This window comes from Sycon ciliatum, chromosome 1, assembly GCF_964019385.1.
Source record: "Sycon ciliatum chromosome 1, ocSycCili1.1, whole genome shotgun sequence".
NCBI lineage: Eukaryota > Metazoa > Porifera > Calcarea > Leucosolenida > Sycettidae > Sycon > Sycon ciliatum.
The window spans coordinates 37,166,928-37,185,907 of NC_088643.1; the positions used below are offsets into that span (position 1 = coordinate 37,166,928).

Sequence of the window (18,980 nt, forward strand, 5' to 3'; positions counted from 1 at the left end):
TGAGTAAGTCTCATGCTACATGGAACACAGTTGAGTAAGTCTCACGCTATATGGAACACAGTTGAGTAAGTCTCACGCTACATGGAACACAGTTGAGTAAGTCTCATGCTACATGGAACACAGTTGAGTAAGTCTCACGCTACATGGAACATAGTTGAGTAAGGCTCATGCTACATGGAACACAGTTGAGTAAGTCTCACGCTACATGGAACACAGTTGAGTAAGTCTCACGCTATATGGAACACAGTTGAGTAAGTCTCACGCTATATGGAACACAGTTGAGTAAGTCTCACGCTACATGGAACACAGTTGAGTAAGTCTCATGCTACATGGAACACAGTTGAGTAAGTCTCACGCTACATGGAACACAGTTGAGTAAGTCTCACGCTACATGGAACACAGTTGAGTAAGGGCGCGTTCGAATTGTCACTCTTTGACTTTTCGAGGAGCTTCGTTTTTCTGAAGAGGTGGCCTTATTGGCCTCTTCAGAAAAACGAAGCTCCTCGAAACTCCTCGAAACTCATCCGATGGGAAGGTGGATTAGTTTCGAAAAGTTTGGAATAGCTACGTCACGTAGTACGTGGAGATGGTCGATCTGATCGGACGTCATCATCGCCATGGCAATTCCACTGAAAAAGTCTAAAATGATAGAAACCGTTCTAATGGGACACTTCAACTAATCTCTTTATAAAATTTGTTAGAACAGTTGATGAAGACAATTCGAACGCGCCCTAAGTCTCACGCTATATGGAACACAGTTGAGTAAGTCTCACGCTATATGGAACACAGTTGAGTAAAGTCTCACTCTCTATAGAACATAGTTGAGTAAGTCTCATGCTACATGGAACACAGTTGAGTAAGTCTCACGCTACATGGAACATAGTTGAGTAAGGCTCATGCTACATGGAACACAGTTGAGTAAGTCTCACGCTACATGGAACACAGTTGAGTAAGTCTCACGCTATATGGAACACAGTTGAGTAAGTCTCACGCTATATGGAACACAGTTGAGTAAGTCTCACGCTACATGGAACACAGTTGAGTAAGTCTCATGCTACATGGAACACAGTTGAGTAAGTCTCACGCTACATGGAACACAGTTGAGTAAGTCTCACGCTACATGGAACACAGTTGAGTAAGGGCGCGTTCGAATTGTCACTCTTTGACTTTTCGAGGAGCTTCGTTTTTCTGAAGAGGTGGCCTTATTGGCCTCTTCAGAAAAACGAAGCTCCTCGAAACTCCTCGAAACTCATCCGATGGGAAGGTGGATTAGTTTCGAAAAGTTTGGAATAGCTACGTCACGTAGTACGTGGAGATGGTCGATCTGATCGGACGTCATCATCGCCATGGCAATTCCACTGAAAAAGTCTAAAATGATAGAAACCGTTCTAATGGGACACTTCAACTAATCTCTTTATAAAATTTGTTAGAACAGTTGATGAAGACAATTCGAACGCGCCCTAAGTCTCACGCTACATGGAACACAGTTGAGTAAGTCTCACGCTATATGGAACACAGTTGAGTAAAGTCTCACTCTCTATGGAACATAGTTGAGTAAGTCTCATGCTACATGGAACACAGTTGAGTAAGTCTCACGCTACATGGAACACAGTTGAGTAGCAGAGTGTTATATGGATTTTCAACCAACAATACATTGTGATACTTGCATGGATGGAGATGATGTATAATGAATAGGACACATGCCAGCAAAGTGAGCAAACCAAGGGGCACATGGGAACACATAGGCATTGGCACACATGTGCACACGCGAATGCACACACACACACACATGCGAATGCACACACACACACACACACACACACACACACACACACACACACACACACACACTTGTACTTGTACTTGTTGCTCACTGCCAAAACTGGTCACGTGGGTCTCCCCGGGAGAGGGGAGAGAGACTCAAAAGGAATCTTGGAAAGATGACTCAATTGGCTATTGAACCGCCCAACGGCCGACACCCCCTGAAATCCCCAAAACTCTGGGTGGACTTGAAAATGATCCCACTTATGGGCTCACCACACCTCAGTAAGTGGGTGAGGACAAGGTGCAGAAAAAGGATTGACGGCATCAGGGTATCCGTCCTGGGATCCAACTGCAGAACCCCTGCCCCCAGTGAAGGTAATACTTGCTACTAGTGTGGGTGGCTAAATCAGAGTGGATCTGATATAAGCTTCACTAGCACCATTGATTACACAAGAGTTAATCTAGCCAGAAGCAGTTCATGGTTAACAGGTATGTATACTTCAAATAGAAAGTATATGAACCCTGGAACCAACAAAGGTGGCAGGTACAACATTACACCTTCAAGCAGCCGAGCCCATTGGCAACAGACCCAACACTATCAGGCATACGTGTACCCACCAACCGAACTAGCTGGCACACACACACACACACATACACACATGCGCACACACACACACACACACACACACACACACGCAAACACACACAAACACACACACACACACACACACACACAGGGCATGGCAGACAAACCTGTTTCAGCTGACGCAATTAGGCTCTGTCGTTCAAGAATCATTGGAATAGCCTTGGCCTAGAAAGGGACAGAATGCAAGCCATCTAGCAAACTTACACATCCAAGTTAAAATATGATACTTATAACTAGGCTAAAAGCACAAGTGGAGGACACTTGCACCTGGGCAGCACATCACACTGGTTAGTATCCCAATCTGCTCAGAAACACCTCAACGCAGCAAGTACACTATAACCCGGGACTCAAAAATTAGAGTAAAAATCAGCAGGTAACTTCAGCCACTTCCTGTATTGCAAGGTGCTGGGCATGGGGGGGGGGGGGAGGGAGTGTGTGAAAACAACCTTGAAAAGAACTGTCGTCCCAAGTCTTGGCATGTGTACAGTCAACTTCGCTTATAACGACATTCGGCGGGGCATCAAAAAAGTGTCCTTATTCGCGAAGTGTCGTTATACCCGAAGTCTCATTATATGTATTACAGTTGGAAGAGACTTTGCTCTGGGCATGGAAATGCTGTCGTTATTCGCGAATTGTCGTTATATCCGCAGTCGTTATTAACGAAGTTGACTGTATCTTGTAATGATTAGCTAGGTCATGTCAGTGCACGTGAGATTTCTGCTTTCAAAGACAAACTCACTACATTTCCTTCAGTCAATGGTTGCAAGCATAAGCATACTACTGTATCACTAATTTTATCAGCCACAAACATGTGCCACGTGAATACCGTAAAACTTCAAAAGTAATCCCCGCCCCGGCATGCAGAACAAGGGTCTGGAGAGTAGGCGCACACTTGGACATGGGCGTTATATCAGAGTAGATGTCGACCGCATGAGCATCGCTATTTCAGGCATGGGGTTACAGTGAAGTCACTGGGTTACAGTGAAATCATGGGGCTACAGTGAAATGTGTCTACGGTGACCGTTCAAATGACCTTCAAAACATGGTCCCTGTGTGCGGGCGGTCTCCTTATCCACGTTCATTTGCCAGGAAATAACATGCCTTAGTCCTAGTTGCAGAGGTCCTCTGAGACAGGCGGTAGCCTCATCAGAGTGGTCGCCTTGACAGGTCTTACTGTATTTGACTGAATTTCAAATGGGCATGTACCCGGAGCTTTGCAGTAGGATTGTTGGCACCTCACCTGCACGTCAGTGGGTATCCTGACACCAAGAGCATGCAGACACTTCACAACAGCCGCATGCACGCCCAATTGTGAAAACGTCAAGCCACTGTCTGTCTTCAGCGTGGCTTCAAGACCAGGATTCTGCATACAATCATTGGCAGAGAATATCAAACATGAAGAAAACCCAATGGTGCCAATGAAGTTAACCCAGTGACGGAGGAATGTGGCAAAATACACGTTCCCTCTGCACAGTCAGTGCATGCAGGAACATAAAAAAGACAAAGGTAGGCATTAGACAAGAGACTAGAGAAGGCATTCGTATTACAGGGAACAGTGCCAGGCTTTCTCAGGCAGCTAACTACATAACACAAAGTAGCACCCCTCCAATACGGGCATACCAGGTCCAGCGATCAGGAGTATCTGCCCCCATGCCATATGGGCATACCAGGTCCAGCAAGCAGGCATATGAGCCCTGTGTACAGGGGTGTCCTGGTTACGGAGACTCCCCTGAGAATGGAGGCGACTTGTGTCTTTCCTTTAGAGACAAAGCTGAAGGCCGATTCACAATACAGACTGCACTACGATTGGTGATGCGACATGCACCTTGCGACAACTGGGACAAGCTTCGACAGCGACACAATATTCACAATTGTTTTGGTTTCTACGACACCCCAATGCAGTGCATAGTACATGCACGTCCACAGCACGTCCACCCAGCGTAGAAACCGTACTCCATCAATGTATGCTGCACGCCATACGTCGCAAAGGTTGAACTTTGGTCAACTTCTGCAGCAGTGGGCTTGCGATTGCATGCAACAGTGCGCGACAGGCATTTCCCTGCCGCAAATAACACGTGTTGCACGCGGGCATCTCAAAAGTGATAATTATAGTGAACCATGCTTAACATCTAACAGAGATTGTTCTACTGTGTGCCAGCATTGGTGACACTGACACTGATTTATGACCGATTTCATAGACAAAAGGGTATGGCAGTATGGACCAGGGGCATGACACTCAGGACTGAAACTATACCACAACAGATAAACAAGAGATACGTGTACAAGCCATGGAAAACCCCTCAACCTACCACATCAGAGGATCGAGGCAGCTCAATTGAGGTGGTTCGCATCAGTGTACTCTTTGAGAAGTCAAAGTTGTGCCGTCTCATACGCCGTGCATGATCCGCCTCTTTCCTGGCGCTGTGCTTACTGTGTGCGATGCCTTCATTCTCATCCTCGTCTAACACTTCCGTGTCATCAGAGGTGTTACCGGCACCAAATGACTCGACACCATCTTGCGAATAGCTGTAATCTGATCCGACACCATCCGGCGACTCACGGCTTTCTGTCTGAGTACCAAAGAAATCGTCGCTGTCTCTCTCCACAGCAGCATGGCGAAAGGAGTCTTCCCTCGTGTAGCGAGGTGCATGCGATATCCTTGTGGGCGGCTTCTGGAAGGACTGTGATGAGCCCCACGGGGATTTACTCGTCGGAGTCAAGTCTTCTGGGGCGGCTGGGCGCCTCACCTGAGGACTTTCGCCTTCATCACTGTCAATGCCTTTTTTGGCAAACGTTTTCTTGTGACTGACGTGCCTGTGTAGCGCCGAAGTAGTGCTGACAGAACGCAGTGTCTGCAGATGGAGAGCAGCAGTACACATACACACATGCCATCACACAATAGCAGTACATGCCATCATACAGTGCATGTCCTGCAATTCATACTGTGCATGCCATCATGCAGCAGTAGCAAGGAATGTTTCGCAGTAATTTGCAGTATGAAGCTGTATACCGTGCACTGCCACAGTTACTGGCATAGAGTGCAGTGCAGTGCAGTGCAGTGCAAAGAACAGAGAACTACAAAGACCTACAGCGTAATTCAAAAACGAGGATTATACCCTTAAAGTGAAGTAAAAAATTATTCCTTTTTCGAATACTTTCCAAACAAGGAGTACCGGTATTCAAAATATTCTAACCCGTGCTGTATCCATGAATACCAAGTCGTATCCATGGTAACTGCAGACTGTCACTTCGCGCCTGGTGTGCTCCCAAATCCCACGCAAAATTAAGAAATGTGAAATGAACGAAGAGATTATACAGATTTTTAATGATAATATATGAAAGGAAGAAAGAAAGCCTCCTCATAGTTTCCAACACATACGCAAAACAGCTACTGTAAAAGCCACTATTCTAACGAGACGCATTTTTAACGATTTCCCAAAATTGACTGGTTTATGTGTACCAAAGGTAACGATTCTCGCTCATTCTCAACGCTCAATAGAACAGTATATGTATCGATTTCTGTTATAGCGATTTCTATTAACGACAAATTTCTCCTCGTTAACTCATTAGAATTAGCATGGAAAAAGTACATAAACCACACGATACGAATATACATTGCAGTCAATATCAATTTCAGAAACCAGAAATCATTGTTGACATCATTTTGGTGAATCGAGGCAGCTACGACTTGCGACTACAGTGTTGCACTGTATTAGTACAACTTGTGACATGAGCTTTTTACTCTGTCTTGACATCGAGAATGCAAACAACGAAAATACACTGTCTAGAACTCATGTGCAAAGTGGAACACTCCGGTTTATGTACTCTTGTTAGTGGTACATGTACTGAACACTCCGGTTTATGTACTCTTGTTAGTGGTACATCTGAACACTCCGGTGTATGTACTCTTGTTAGTGATACATCTGAACACTCCGGTGTATGTACTTTTGTTAGTGGTACATGTACTGAACACTCCGGTGTATGTACTCTTGTTAGTGATACATCTGAACACTCCGGTGTATGTACTCTTGTTAGTGGTACATGTACTGAACACTCCGGTGTATGTACTTTTGTTAGTGGTACATGTACTGATGTAGTCATGGTGATACAGTGTACACGTACAGTGTTGGTCAAAGAAATCCAACCTCATGAATATAGCAACGCCACTTTAGAGTGCACAGAACAGTGAGTGTAGTGCTAGGGCTGCATACTGCCCGGTGCTATTTTATTCATGAGGCTGGATTTCTCTGGCCGGTATCGTATTTCGGCTGTCGCTTTATCAGTCGGTATGCGCCGTGTGTATTCTGGGTGTGCCAGACACATTTATTGGATACAACATACTATATCTCGTCCATGATGTGACATCCTACATGTACTCAAATTAGACTGCTTTCTATCGCATATTTCCTATTTATATTGTTAATATTATTGGACACCAATCAATGTGCTGACGTTTATCCTTAACCGTAAATGAATCGTTCCGCCATGCTCTGCTTTTTGGATATTCACACCTAAGATAGGCCTACTGGAAGCAGTTTGGATATTCACACCTAAGATACCGTATTATCTCTAATATAAGCACAGTCTCCAATAATAGCACAGTCTCCAATAATAGAACACCTTGGGGCGGCATTCAAAAAATAAAGTGCTCAGTCTCCATTATAAGCACACTGTGTAAATTCATTATCTGTACCGGCGAAAAAACCCAGAAATGTGTGTGTCTGACATATAAATTTGGCATGGCAACATGCCTCTGAAATGAGGTTGAAATAATAATGGAACAGTCTCCAATAAAGAAACGTCTCCATTAATAGCATGGGGCGGAGGTATATTGAAAAAATAAAGGACCGTGCTTATATTAGCAGTGTTACCAAGTGCCCTCTACCCCCATGCGTATGGCCCAGTGCCATTTTGCATAATTTTTCCGAGTTTTCCGTACTCGTTTTTTAAAGTCAACATTTTGACTGATCTAGTTCACTTTTGAAGCCTACGCACGAATTCAGTACAATTTTCAACTTCACCAGGTCATAACTTTGGTCTACTTTGCTTGATTTTCATAATCTAGGGCTCGTTGGAAAGCTCTAGGCAGGAGCAACGCCAGGATGCCAAGCTCCATTATGAAGCCGCCACAAATCAGGCGCGGTAACACAGCAAAGTCGTCTCCAAGCCTAGTATGCAAGCACATCGTCCCATCAACACCATTCTACACTCCTGCATGCATCGCAGAACGCTCAATTTTTTTCCAGGCGATTCAAACTTCCGCCGGCCACATCATTATAAAGTGCTCAGTCGCTCAAAGAGCACACAAAAAAGGGCCCGATTTCCCCCAAAATGGCGAAGAGTTCAATCGAAAAATTTGATTTTAATAAGAATACCTGAATACGGCGCGCGGTATCTCTGGAGTCCGACATCGTAACACTTCAGCGATTGTTACATTGGACAGCTTGGTGTTTCTGCTACCACGTAGACTCTTGGATTGTTGAATTTGCACAAGAAACGATGGAGTTGCGATGGTTTTAGTAATCGATCATACACATGATCGTTTGCGGGATATTTGATTGAAATCCGTACTGCGGACAAAACTTCGTTTTTCCGTAAAAATACGGACAAATACGGGCGGTTGGCAACACTGTATTAGAGATAATACGGTAGGCCTACTGGAAGTGGATATTCACACCTAAGATAGGCCTACTGGAAGTGGATATTCACACCTAAGATAGGCCTACGGGAAGTGGATATTCACACCTAAGATAGGCCTACTGCCAGTACTGGAAGCAGTTCAACCTGAAACTATACCTAGAGTAAAATTGGTTTCGTTTCTGCAATGGAAAGGATGGTGAATGCTCAAGTCTAGATTATTTGGACAAGTCATATTATCCTCAAAGCAAGCCTGGAGCTGTACATTGTAGGTGTTCGTGCTCCTTACCTGTCTTATGCAATGCAGATGCACGAAGTGACTGCAGGGCGACAGCAATCTAGCTGTGGGCAGTGACATGGCTACATGCTACTCTACTCAAGGATAAGATAGCGCTGCCTAGCCTTTTATCCTTGCACTGGTACAATTGATACAACTTCCTTGGGTCACAAACATGCACTTGTGAACAGCATCCAGCAATGAGAGAGAGTCGAGAGCTCACCTCAATAGACAATACCATGCAATGGCTTTTTGAAGGATGTTTCGAAAATCAAAAAAATCAAAATCAATGTGAATCATGCATAAAATTTAATGAATCTACTTTTTTTAGTTTTTCGTCATTCGATCATCGCACATGAATGCTCAGAAAAAAAATCGTACTCGGTCCCGGACCATGACAACTGAGTAACCATGGTAACCAGTAGGAACAAGGGTCTCCATGCTGCCAAGAGTACATAAACTGTTTATGTACTCTTGATGCTGCTAATGCCTCTTGACAGTCTTGTACGGGCAAAACATTCAATGAGGGTCTCCATGCTGCATGCAAGTCATTGCAACTGCAAGACGATCGAGCAAGGCTCGAACTATTACTTCGAAGAGTCCCCCACCTCCAAGGGGGCTAACCTCCGGTTTTCATGTCCTCTTGTTGTCCTGAGAAAGACGTCAATACAAGAGTACAAGAAGCAGGTTGGAGAAACGACGTGAGCCCGCACTTGACTCACGTTTGCAGTGCATGTACCAAGTCAAGAGTGGAGTCATGACTCTTGCTCCTAGCTTGGCAGGACGCACAGGGTTCCCCTGAAAAACCTTCCAACCATAGGCATACCGGTAGTACGGCACTGCCGCAGCTAACCCAAGCCACACTGGGAGAAGGCCAGGACAACTTCAGATATGAAAGGAAAAGGGTACATGTATACGCATCCTCATCCTCATCCTCACACACGCACACGAATGCGGGTGCATACACATGTTGGACGCAGTACATCTGTGCCTTGTGAAGACAAGCATGACCACACCGGCAAGACATGCATGATCCCGTAGTAAATGAGCCCACCGTACTGACAGTCCACTGGCCGCATGCGTATACAGTAACTGATCAAGCATGGCAGCATGGCACCAGCAAAGCAAAGAGCACCAGCACATACGCACATGTAGCGTATATTCTAGAATCAAATCACACGGCTCCAGGCAGCAGCAGCAGCAGCAGTATATGCAAGGCAATGACAGCAAAGGTCACAGGATATAAATACAGCATGAACAACTGGTAGCGTTATCATTCTGTGCAAATACAATAGGGATGGCAAACGAATGCAGCTCCCATTCATTCGTCTACAGGAACACTTATGTATAGAGGTTAGGGTGCAGCGTGCCGGCAGGCAGGCAGGCGTGCACACTGTGTGTAGCAATCTACAGAAATCAGATTACTACAGGTACATGGTACATGGAACAGGAGTAGATCAGTTCCAGAATACACAGCTTGCACTGATGGCTGGTGGTGAAGCAAAGGCGGTGGCAAAACTCACATCAAGTTCGAACTACATACCGGATGGCATTCATATACATTCATTCGGCGCACAAATCCGAAAAAGACACGAGCCAGTAAACATTGCGAAACCAAGCCCTTACAGGGAAGCAGCACATACTGAAATTGATTAACTTTTCCAGAGTCCACTATAAAGAGGCAACACAGGTTGGAGTGTCTACCTCTTCTTGTGAAACGCACACACAGCACCAATGGATGAGACCAAGAGGAGTGTGAGTGAGAAGTACCGCTCATCCACTAAAGCAATTATGCCTTGAATGTTGACATTGCTCCCTTGATGAAGTCAATGTATTTTCCCTGCTCGTAGGACTGCGTGTGGCCAATAAGGAACTCCAAGAAAGAGGGATCGACACCGACGGATTCCAGGAATTTCAACACACCCTCATACATATCCTGGGCAGCAAACACATAAATGAAGAGTACAATGAAAGAAAAGCAAGTTAGCGTCAGACTTCAGGTATCGCTATTGCAAGCAGAAGCTCAGATTGGACACATGCCAAAAGTTACAGCGCATAGCTCAGGTGTTTGTTGCGTTGCAAAATGTTGTTCTCTGGCGACAGCTCTCCCCTTTACAGTACACAACAAGAACTAGAGTTGAAGTGTAACATACCGCATCGAGAACAGCTGCGTTGCAATGGTAGACCTTCCTCTCATAGACCTGCTCCTCCTGTCCAGGCTTGAAAAGGCACATCTCATTCACTGTGAACACCATGTCACCCTCTGCACCCTCATCGAATGTGCAGAAGAAGCGAGCATGCTCGGTCGCCTACACGATATGAACAGAAAGAAGACAATGCACCGTCATAAATTCCACAAAGGAAGAAATTTTGAAAAAATACATTCACTTGCTTTGGATTCGTGATGGGCGTTGGACCCTTCGCCGTTACCATCCACAAACTACAGTACTATGCCAATACGCATACTGGACATCATTACGTATGATGTCTGGAGCCTTCAATGTGCGTTGAACATCATCACATGAGTTCTCAACTGTGCCATTATGAATAAGCACAAACAATGTACAGAGTACAGTGACACACCTCAGTCGATCGATCTTCATACATACATACATACTCAATCTGCGGACATACATACATACATAGACAGAAATAAGGAATTCGGGTGGACACACCCATTCCCGATATATAGACAGGCTCGATCAAAAATCAAATTTCGCTATGACGCTTCAAAACCTAGGACCTTAGAATTATACCAGATTCGAAACGTCAGTGTTCTTCTGCACGTTGAGTAGGAAGCCTGTCAAAAGTCAGTACACTAAGATCATACAGCAAGCTCTTTCAGGCATAACGTAGAATAACTTGCTGCTGCCAGCCTGCTACGGCTACTGCTATTGTTGGAGCCCGCAGGACAAGCGCATCAAATGCAAGTCATTGTAAGACATACGTGTGTAGCATAGGCACAAATACTCACGTTCTTGTTAGCAACAGTGATGGAGAAGTTAGGCATGTACTGAACATAAACACCAACCACAGGAACAAAGATAACAAGAGGTAAGCATTACAAAAAACGCAAAATCACAGGAAAAAAACACCACGAAGTCCAATTGGAACACGTGTACTGAAGCACAATAAAACTTGATCGAACCAATGCACAGTATAGAAAATAAAGAGTGACATAGAAATCTTGCTGCCATTATCCCAGTGGGCAACCACGCCTGCATTGGAGATATCCAGACAAGAGGTATTCAAGTGAAATTCACAATGTCGGCTAAAGAGTCTGGACAGGATGTGCACTTTAGCACATGGTGCAACCCCATAATTCATGGCAGGGAATAATTTAACCGGTACTGCATCACAGCTGGCGTAATAATTCTTCTATGGTGCGAAGCAACTTCAGAAATGCGTCACAGAAAACTTGCGACAGGTGCGGGTTTTTCACTGTATCCTGTCAGTGTTCCATTCGTCGGCAGCTTTTCAGGATGCCCAATTGTCCAACAGAAACAGAAACAATACTCTGTACACAGTGATTCAGGGACATTCCAAAGCACTTGGAAGCTTGCCATACCAAATAATGGAACGTACCTGGGGACCCTCGCCCTCTGCGGGTGGCGCGTCAGGCTCGTCCATGCGACCAGTGTCAATTTCCTCCAGGTTGTTAATATCGACCTCAACGGAGATACTGAAGAGGTGAAAAAAACATAAAATTTAATGCGTTTTGAGGCAAGGTCAATATGAAACAAGAAAGAGGCCAGGTGCCCAAAGATGGCATGCACAGATACAGCACTTGTACAAAAAATCACTCACAACATACAAGTAAAAGTATCCAATACCGTCGGGTACAACAAAGCACTCACCACATACACAATGTCATGCAACTAAGTACTCAATACCATCCACCTATTCTTGTGGGGTGCCTACAAACTGCAGCATATCTACACTATACACTGTGCAGCATATCTACACTATACACTGTGCAGCATATCTACACTATACACTATGCAGCATATCTACACTATACACTATGCAGCATACCTACACTATACACTATGCAGCATATCTACACTATACACTGTGCAGCATATCTACACTATACACTATGCAGCATATCTACACTATACACTATGCAGCATATCAACACTATACACTATGCAGCATATCTACACTATACACTATGCAGCATATCTACACTATACACGGCCCACATAATATGAGGTTTGAGCCAATGCTACTGACGACAAGAAGAGCTTTCAAGTTCCTGAAAGGCATCATGGTGATTGTGGACGCGTGGAAGGTGGTACACAAACTTACGTCAGGTTTCCCTCGGTCTTCTCCAGGGTAAATTGGTAACTGGCTTCGTCCTAAATTCCACCAAAAAAACACACGAACATGCACACACGCCAACACTTGCACTTGTTCTGTTTACTTCCAGAAGCTGGTCATGTAGGTACGAGGAAGAAACAAATACTATTAAAGCTAGTGAAAATTTCAAGTTTGTTGCATTCTTCGACACTGGCAGAAAACTGCCAAATTTGGAACGGGAAATTCGCAATACACATTCCACATGACTTATTAACTTATTTACGTGAACATAGAGCAGAGAAGGTTTCCTTTACCTTACGGGAACGCAAAGAGTGTGCCTGGGATTCTTCATGCCGCGCTCCCATAACGTAGAGCGAAAGTGACAAGTGACTGCGCAAGGTGCACTGCATGCGCTTGAGTGAAGTGTGAAACCCACGGGTGCTTGGTCAACATGAACGTATTCTGTGCCCACTATTCATCAATATGAGTACTAGTACATGGAACATACCATGTATGTGCATGGTCCGGTATGCCACAAAGGTATGGGACCTTGTATTTTACTGGGGGTAGGGGGTCACTTTAACCCTTTAGAGTGCCGCTGGTCAAATCACGCTACGAAATTTGCAACAATGTGATTACTAATCGTTCGATTTTCAACCATAACATCAGTTGTACTTCACCGATTTTGATGATCTTGGGCTCGCTGGAAAGCTCTTGGAGAGAGGAAAACAACGGTCCCAAACTCATCAACAGGATCCATTACTGTCCGCCGCAACCAGGAGCGCCATAACTCCAGGTCAAGTCGCCAAACACGCTCGTCCTGCCACGTGACTTTCCTTTGGTCGAAAAACTTCGAGAACATGCCACTCCGTGGCCATCTTCTTTGGGAGTGATGTCACACTCAGCCGTGGCAGGGACAGGGGAAATCCCTGTTCTGCGCAAAAGCGTTAAAGTTCGATCGCACGTGGTTCGCTCACACTTCATCGTAGAGAGCTGGGAGTTGTTCGGGCCGACAGCCGAGACTCTCCGCTACCTGCTAGGTGTTTCGATTTTTGAGTTTCGGTTGGGATTTGACTGGGTTACGATCAATAGAGTACATGCGTGAGTGCCCGAGTTTCTATGGTTCGATTTCGAACCATGCACGCTAAAAGGGTTAACCAGGTTTTACTGTACTTCAAAGTAGTTTTGCATATGGTGCACGGTTTATCTGTACGATCTCTGTATTTCGACCAACGACAGCCTGTGTTGCAAATGCACTTCGATCTGTGCAGCGTAGATCTCCTACGTCTGTGAATTTAAACAGCATGAGTGATGGTATAGCACTCGTATTGTCGTAGTGCACGTGTGCGCGTCTGTGCCCAGGTGCAAGGAACGCAGCCAATATGAGTGTCAAGAAGACCTAGCTCAAACAGTGGTAGATATACTCACACGATCAGTGCGTGCACTGCACAACAACTTGATGGGAGGGGGGGGGGGGGGGGGCATTTCGAATCAATGTACAGTGTGCAATGAACTTCGAATTATGCCTGTCTACCTTTGAATTATCAGCAGGAGTCCCAAATAAGTTCTATGCAAGCGGATTTCATGGAACTTCTAAATAGGCATAATTATAATATGCCCAGCTCAAGGTTCATTCAAATCAACATCAGGATTCCCCATCATATTATTCTTTACATTTTAAATGACTGTATTGATTTTTTTTAAATGCTCCTCAGATAGTCACGGATCGGACAAGGGCATTTTTGGCTTGCCCGACGGGGTGTGGTTATCCGCAAGCTTCACTGCACGCGTGCAAAAAATGCAAGAACACCAGACTGGTATCAACCCATCCTGAGTATATTCATGCCAGGCAAGAACATCCCCCACACACACAGACTTCTTAGTGTTAGAATGTACACTACAGATATAGAAATGTGGCAGACAGAGTGCGTAGGTCTGTCAGTCAACTACCCACGTGTACATACATGTACACAGCACACAGTGTACACTAGTATCAAGTTTAATATTGACGATTTTTTTGTGTGCCTGTACCTTCATGGTCCATCCCTCTGGAATTTCAATCTTTCCATCGAAGTTGTCCTGCTCTGCGGTGAGCTCCTTGTTCAGAATTTCCACGAGTTCACTACTGGCCTCAGTAACTCCGCCTACAAGTAAATACGGATTGGATGCAGAAGGTGTGGGCATGGGAAAAGTAGGTGGCAGCTAAAAAATTATCTGGAAATATGTACCTGATTGCCAGCGGACCTGCTGGACGCCACATGGGTTTCCCAGATGCTGGACACAGCGAGCTGCTCTGACGACAGCCTGGACCCGGGAAGGACGAACGAGGGACACGAGACGAGAAGCCATGGTTGAATCGTGAGGAAACGCTTGATGACAAACAAACCTTGAAATTGGTTTTGGGTTGCACGTTCGTTTTCGTACAAACAGCAGCACGTGAAACGAAAAGGGAAAAAATGGAGAAAATTACGTTTGGCAAATCACGCGATCGCGCGCGACGCTGTTACGCAACAAACTGCTCTCGGTCCCAGACCCGGCTAAGCTCCGGCCGCGCCGCGCCGGCCATCGATGCATGATGTCATTCATGCGCATATATGAGGTATATTATGGCACCGCAGGCCGCGCACCTGAGGGCCTTTCTGGAAGCCTTACTCGATCGGATAGAGCGAAACTGAGCACCCTGGGATGCGAGCAGTTTTTAGTACTCCCGGGTCCAAAATCTCACCACCGGGCCGGGCTGATCAAAACGTCTGCCGGGTCTGCAGCCTACAAACGTGGATCTGCCGACACTGTGCTGTCGACGACATGTCCCGCAAGGCATCTTGCGTGAAAGCAAGGAACGCTTTTTTTAGAAAGGAAGCGCTTCTTCCCCAAAATTTAAAAAAAATTGAAAATTATTCCTTCTGAAAATATCATCGCGCTCTTGACCTCGAAGCTGACTGCTGAATGCGATTAGGAAAGAAGATTCCTGAAGATGCACCAGACTGATTCTGGCAAGCCGTCTGTCGTCTGGATATGCACTGTTAAGCAATCTTCTTCGTTCGTCCTTTCGTTTTCCTGACCACGATGATGACAAGCAGCTCTCATGCTCAGGTTAGTGCTACTTGTATGTCTGGGCACACAACACATCTGAGATGCACCCACTGACGTTATCGAACTGAAGAATGCAGCAAGGGTTCCTCGGATTCTCTTGATTTCGGAACAAATTTCCTTCACTTTCACCCTCTCAGTCTCTTCCCTATGTGCCCTCCATGCATGCACAATGGAGCTTGCATTTCAAATGTTGTTTTTATACTTTGGCAGTGCCTCTGCTACACTTTCATATAGAGTGAGGTCCTGTAAATAGGATCCAACATTGTTGGTGGTGGTGTGTGTGGGGGGGGGGGGGGGGGGGGGGGGGAGGTATGTTTGCAGCCAGGATGTAGGAATGACACTTCTGCGCAGCAGGTGGCAATAGTCAGAACTGGTCACTCTACAAATCCCATACCTGCCAACCTTTGCAAACCTGAGATCGAATGACATACCTAGGCATGAAAATGTATACAAATATACCTCGCGGTGAGGCATGGAACTAATGCTCTTTTGGGTGCCTATTACCGCCCTCGATGTCGGGATGGTTGTCAGGTATGAAATCCCAACCGAGAAAACCATTTAATTAGAAGATAAACTCGGCTGGAACACCGCTTTTCTGGGAATAGAAATTTGTTGTGCCACTTTCGGCTAGTCCTTTTTGCAGAAGTGATTCAGTGCCTCCGCAATGCTGTATGAGGGCCAGGACATAGCAACTTTCTGTATGCCGGAGGGGGGGGGGGGGTCATCGTCCGCAACATTGGTAGAGTTACGGTTACATTGTATATGTAGATACATACGTGATTTTTGGACTCGCCTCCAGGGATTTGTCGTAAGCTGGGGCACGCGTACGTGAAACAAGTGGCAAGAAAGGCCCAGTTCGTACAAGGGAGTAGTAAAATACCGGTATTTTTCTGTTCCTATGTTCCCACGACGAGTCCTCTGTGCACTGAGTGCAGGTCTCTTGCCGCTCCCTGGTCCCCGGTTCACGTGATCGTGACGTTTATCGAATAAGGTCTATATGCGAGCATGCATAAATCAACCCTTCCACAAGGACGGCTCAAACAGGCAGCCAAATTTCGCTCCTGGGGCTAGGGGTGAAACGAAGGCCTCAATTTGCCAAATGAACCTTCTCCATCGAAACGAACGAAGGTGTCGAATAATTCTTTTACCAGTTCACAGTTCCTGTTCACACGCACTCCCGGGGGGGGGGGGGGGGGCTACTATGCACTTGTAGTGACACTTACCGTAAGCCAAGTGGACCACGACTAGTTGACTGTACAGACTACAGTACAGTATACATGCACATGTATACAGTGAAGATCAGTGCGTGCATGCCTGCCGTAATCGTATGTTGACCTTCGTTCGAATTGAAAAGAGAGGGTCATTTCGAAAAAGAAAGAAAAAAGCTCAATGGAAGTATGATGCTGCTGACAATTCAAGACTCACTGAAGTCGCCTTTCTGGAATGGATCATGCGCTCTAGGTTCATCCAATTGGAAATGGACTCAATCAGTGTTACACCATTCTTGTTTGATTAGTTATTCTACATCCCATAGCATGTACAATCCAACTTGTGAATAATGTACCTCGGGTTTACAAAACAACTCGCAAATAACAATCTTCAGATCTAGTGACCATTTGATTGCATACTTCCAACCTCACGAGTAACAACAATACACCAATAGCGACACTTTTTTCATTCACAGTCGAGGGTCAGTATTCCCCAGGTTGACTGCAATTGCCAATCAAACAGGAGGGGCGAAAGTCGACCACGGCTGAAAAGGCGTAAAGAAAATGTATGTCATGGGCTAGATGGCAGAAGGAGGAAGTAGGTTTTCTGAGAAAGCAAGAAACAGAGGTGAATGAAGCACCAGGTCTGTCCATGCAGTGGATAGAATTATTGGATTGAAAGACAGGCTCTTTACGTCAGCTTGCTACTATTATACCTACATTTATTATTTTTATTTTTATTATGACGGATAACCCAAAGGCAATGGTTTGCTTTCTGCCTTTTTCATGCAGGATTCTGAAAGCTGGAGCAGCTCTGCTTACCCCGACCACTGAACTTACAACTAACTTCCAACCAAGTTCAAGGCAGTATTATGATGAATCAAGCACGCTTGCCATCATTTCATCATTGCAAAGTACATCGACAGTATAGATTTGTTGCTGACTATGTATGATGCAGAGTGTGCTCTATGTATCTATACTACTGATTGGCCTACATTGTACTTATGTGGGCTGAGAGTAATCGATTGTGCTGTATGGCAGTTTACTTGCATGTCATAGATGTTCACATTGCACACAGCTACTGAATTGCTTTCTGTTGCACTGCCCTACTGCGGCCCACTGCAAATAGATTGTAGTGGCATGGGCCATGCCATCATTATAGTGGTATACCAGTACTACACCAACAGTTTCACTGGTACACTGTACTTACTGGTGGATCTACATCATGCACAGCCTTGTCACTGCTTTTCTCACTTTTTATTAATTTACTGTACTGTACACATTTTGGCACAGCTCTTCCACAAAGAGTTACTATTATTTTCTTCTGCATACCTACTGTATACAGTGACCTGACTGGTAACATCTATGGCTGTGAAATCACAAATTTCTGGGTTGACAGCCTCAAACCTATACGATTTGTTTCTAAGAACGTGCTATAAGAAGTATTCTATTAAAGTATTCTACTGGAGCTCGCAGGACATGGAGTGAGTTTGGAACACCACTCACTCTTCTGTGATTTGGATGTCAAATTATGACATTCAGTTTGTGAGGTAAACCCATGCATGGCATTCACTGCTATAGTATGACTCGGGGTAAAGTGTTCCAACGCATACTCATTATAGTGAATAGTTGTGTGTCAGTTAATCGGTGCCCAACGTTGTTGCTGCTGGATAAATAAATATTCTGAGATAACTGAAGCTACACAGCCATCTAATGTTCAAACATGCATGCATCGAAGGGGCCGTAACGAGATCTGCAAGGCATGATTCTATACCTATATTCGATGCTCTCTAGCAGGACATTCATCTGCCTCATTTTCTCTGTGCTGCATTGATGAGCAAAACAGCATGCTGTCCGCAGATTGAGTATTGTGTATAGACAGACGTGTATGTAGTGGTAAAGCTCAAATACATGTACAACATGACAATCAATAACAATCCCCATGTTTTACAACAGCACAAACCCAGCACCACAATTCTTAAATTTGGGCTGTGGTGTTCTTAGTATTCCAGGCTGGATGTTCTAGGCTTCCACGATCTTGGGCGCACGACTT

General features: G+C 45.2%; 2 protein-coding genes and 1 long non-coding RNA gene across 3 annotated transcripts; 1 reads left to right on the forward strand and 2 right to left on the reverse strand.

The window, feature by feature from the left end:
• Window positions 1–1,592: 1,592 nt before the first annotated feature.
• On the reverse strand, window positions 1,593–8,607 carry LOC135831105 (probable ATP-dependent RNA helicase ddx27). The gene is made up of 5 exons (XM_065343373.1): window positions 8,337–8,607; window positions 4,720–5,262; window positions 3,651–3,773; window positions 2,500–2,575; window positions 1,593–1,597 (listed from the first exon to the last, which is right to left on the reverse strand). Exons 1-5 carry the CDS (start codon window positions 8,403–8,405, stop codon window positions 1,593–1,595), a joined length of 816 nt encoding a protein of 271 aa, XP_065199445.1. The 5' UTR covers window positions 8,406–8,607.
• Window positions 8,608–9,383: 776 nt separating this feature from the next.
• LOC135824103 (uncharacterized) lies at window positions 9,384–15,066 on the reverse strand. Its single transcript, XM_065336914.1, has 7 exons — window positions 14,855–15,066; window positions 14,658–14,770; window positions 12,636–12,685; window positions 11,910–12,006; window positions 11,299–11,337; window positions 10,478–10,633; window positions 9,384–10,260 (listed from the first exon to the last, which is right to left on the reverse strand). The coding sequence occupies exons 1-7, from the start codon at window positions 14,973–14,975 to the stop codon at window positions 10,114–10,116; spliced, it is 723 nt and encodes a 240-aa protein (XP_065192986.1). The 5' UTR covers window positions 14,976–15,066; the 3' UTR covers window positions 9,384–10,113.
• Window positions 15,067–15,503: 437 nt separating this feature from the next.
• Window positions 15,504–18,372, forward strand: LOC135806983 (uncharacterized). The gene is made up of 2 exons (XR_010551400.1): window positions 15,504–15,719; window positions 17,720–18,372. It is a non-coding gene; the product is annotated as an uncharacterized LOC135806983 (long non-coding RNA).
• The last annotated feature ends 608 nt before the right edge of the window (window positions 18,373–18,980 follow it).

Bases quoted from the DNA above. Each gene is read 5' to 3' on its own strand.
- LOC135831105 (XM_065343373.1), bottom strand. From the start codon at position 8,405: ATGTCACTGCCCACAGCTAGATTGCTGTCGCCCTGCAGTCACTTCGTG. The intron at 5,263-8,336 runs GTAAGGAGCACG...CTCCATCTGCAG, and splicing joins ATCTGCATTGCATAAGACAG to ACACTGCGTTCTGTCAGCAC. The intron at 3,774-4,719 runs GTAGGTTGAGGG...GATTGTATGCAG, and splicing joins TGCCTCGATCCTCTGATGTG to AATCCTGGTCTTGAAGCCAC.
- LOC135824103 (XM_065336914.1), bottom strand. From the start codon at position 14,975: ATGGCTTCTCGTCTCGTGTCCCTCGTTCGTCCTTCCCGGGTCCAGGCT. The intron at 14,771-14,854 runs GTACATATTTCC...ATTTACTTGTAG, and splicing joins GCAGGTCCGCTGGCAATCAG to GCGGAGTTACTGAGGCCAGT. The intron at 10,634-11,298 runs GTGAGTATTTGT...CATATCGTGTAG, and splicing joins TCACTGTTGCTAACAAGAAC to GCGACCGAGCATGCTCGCTT.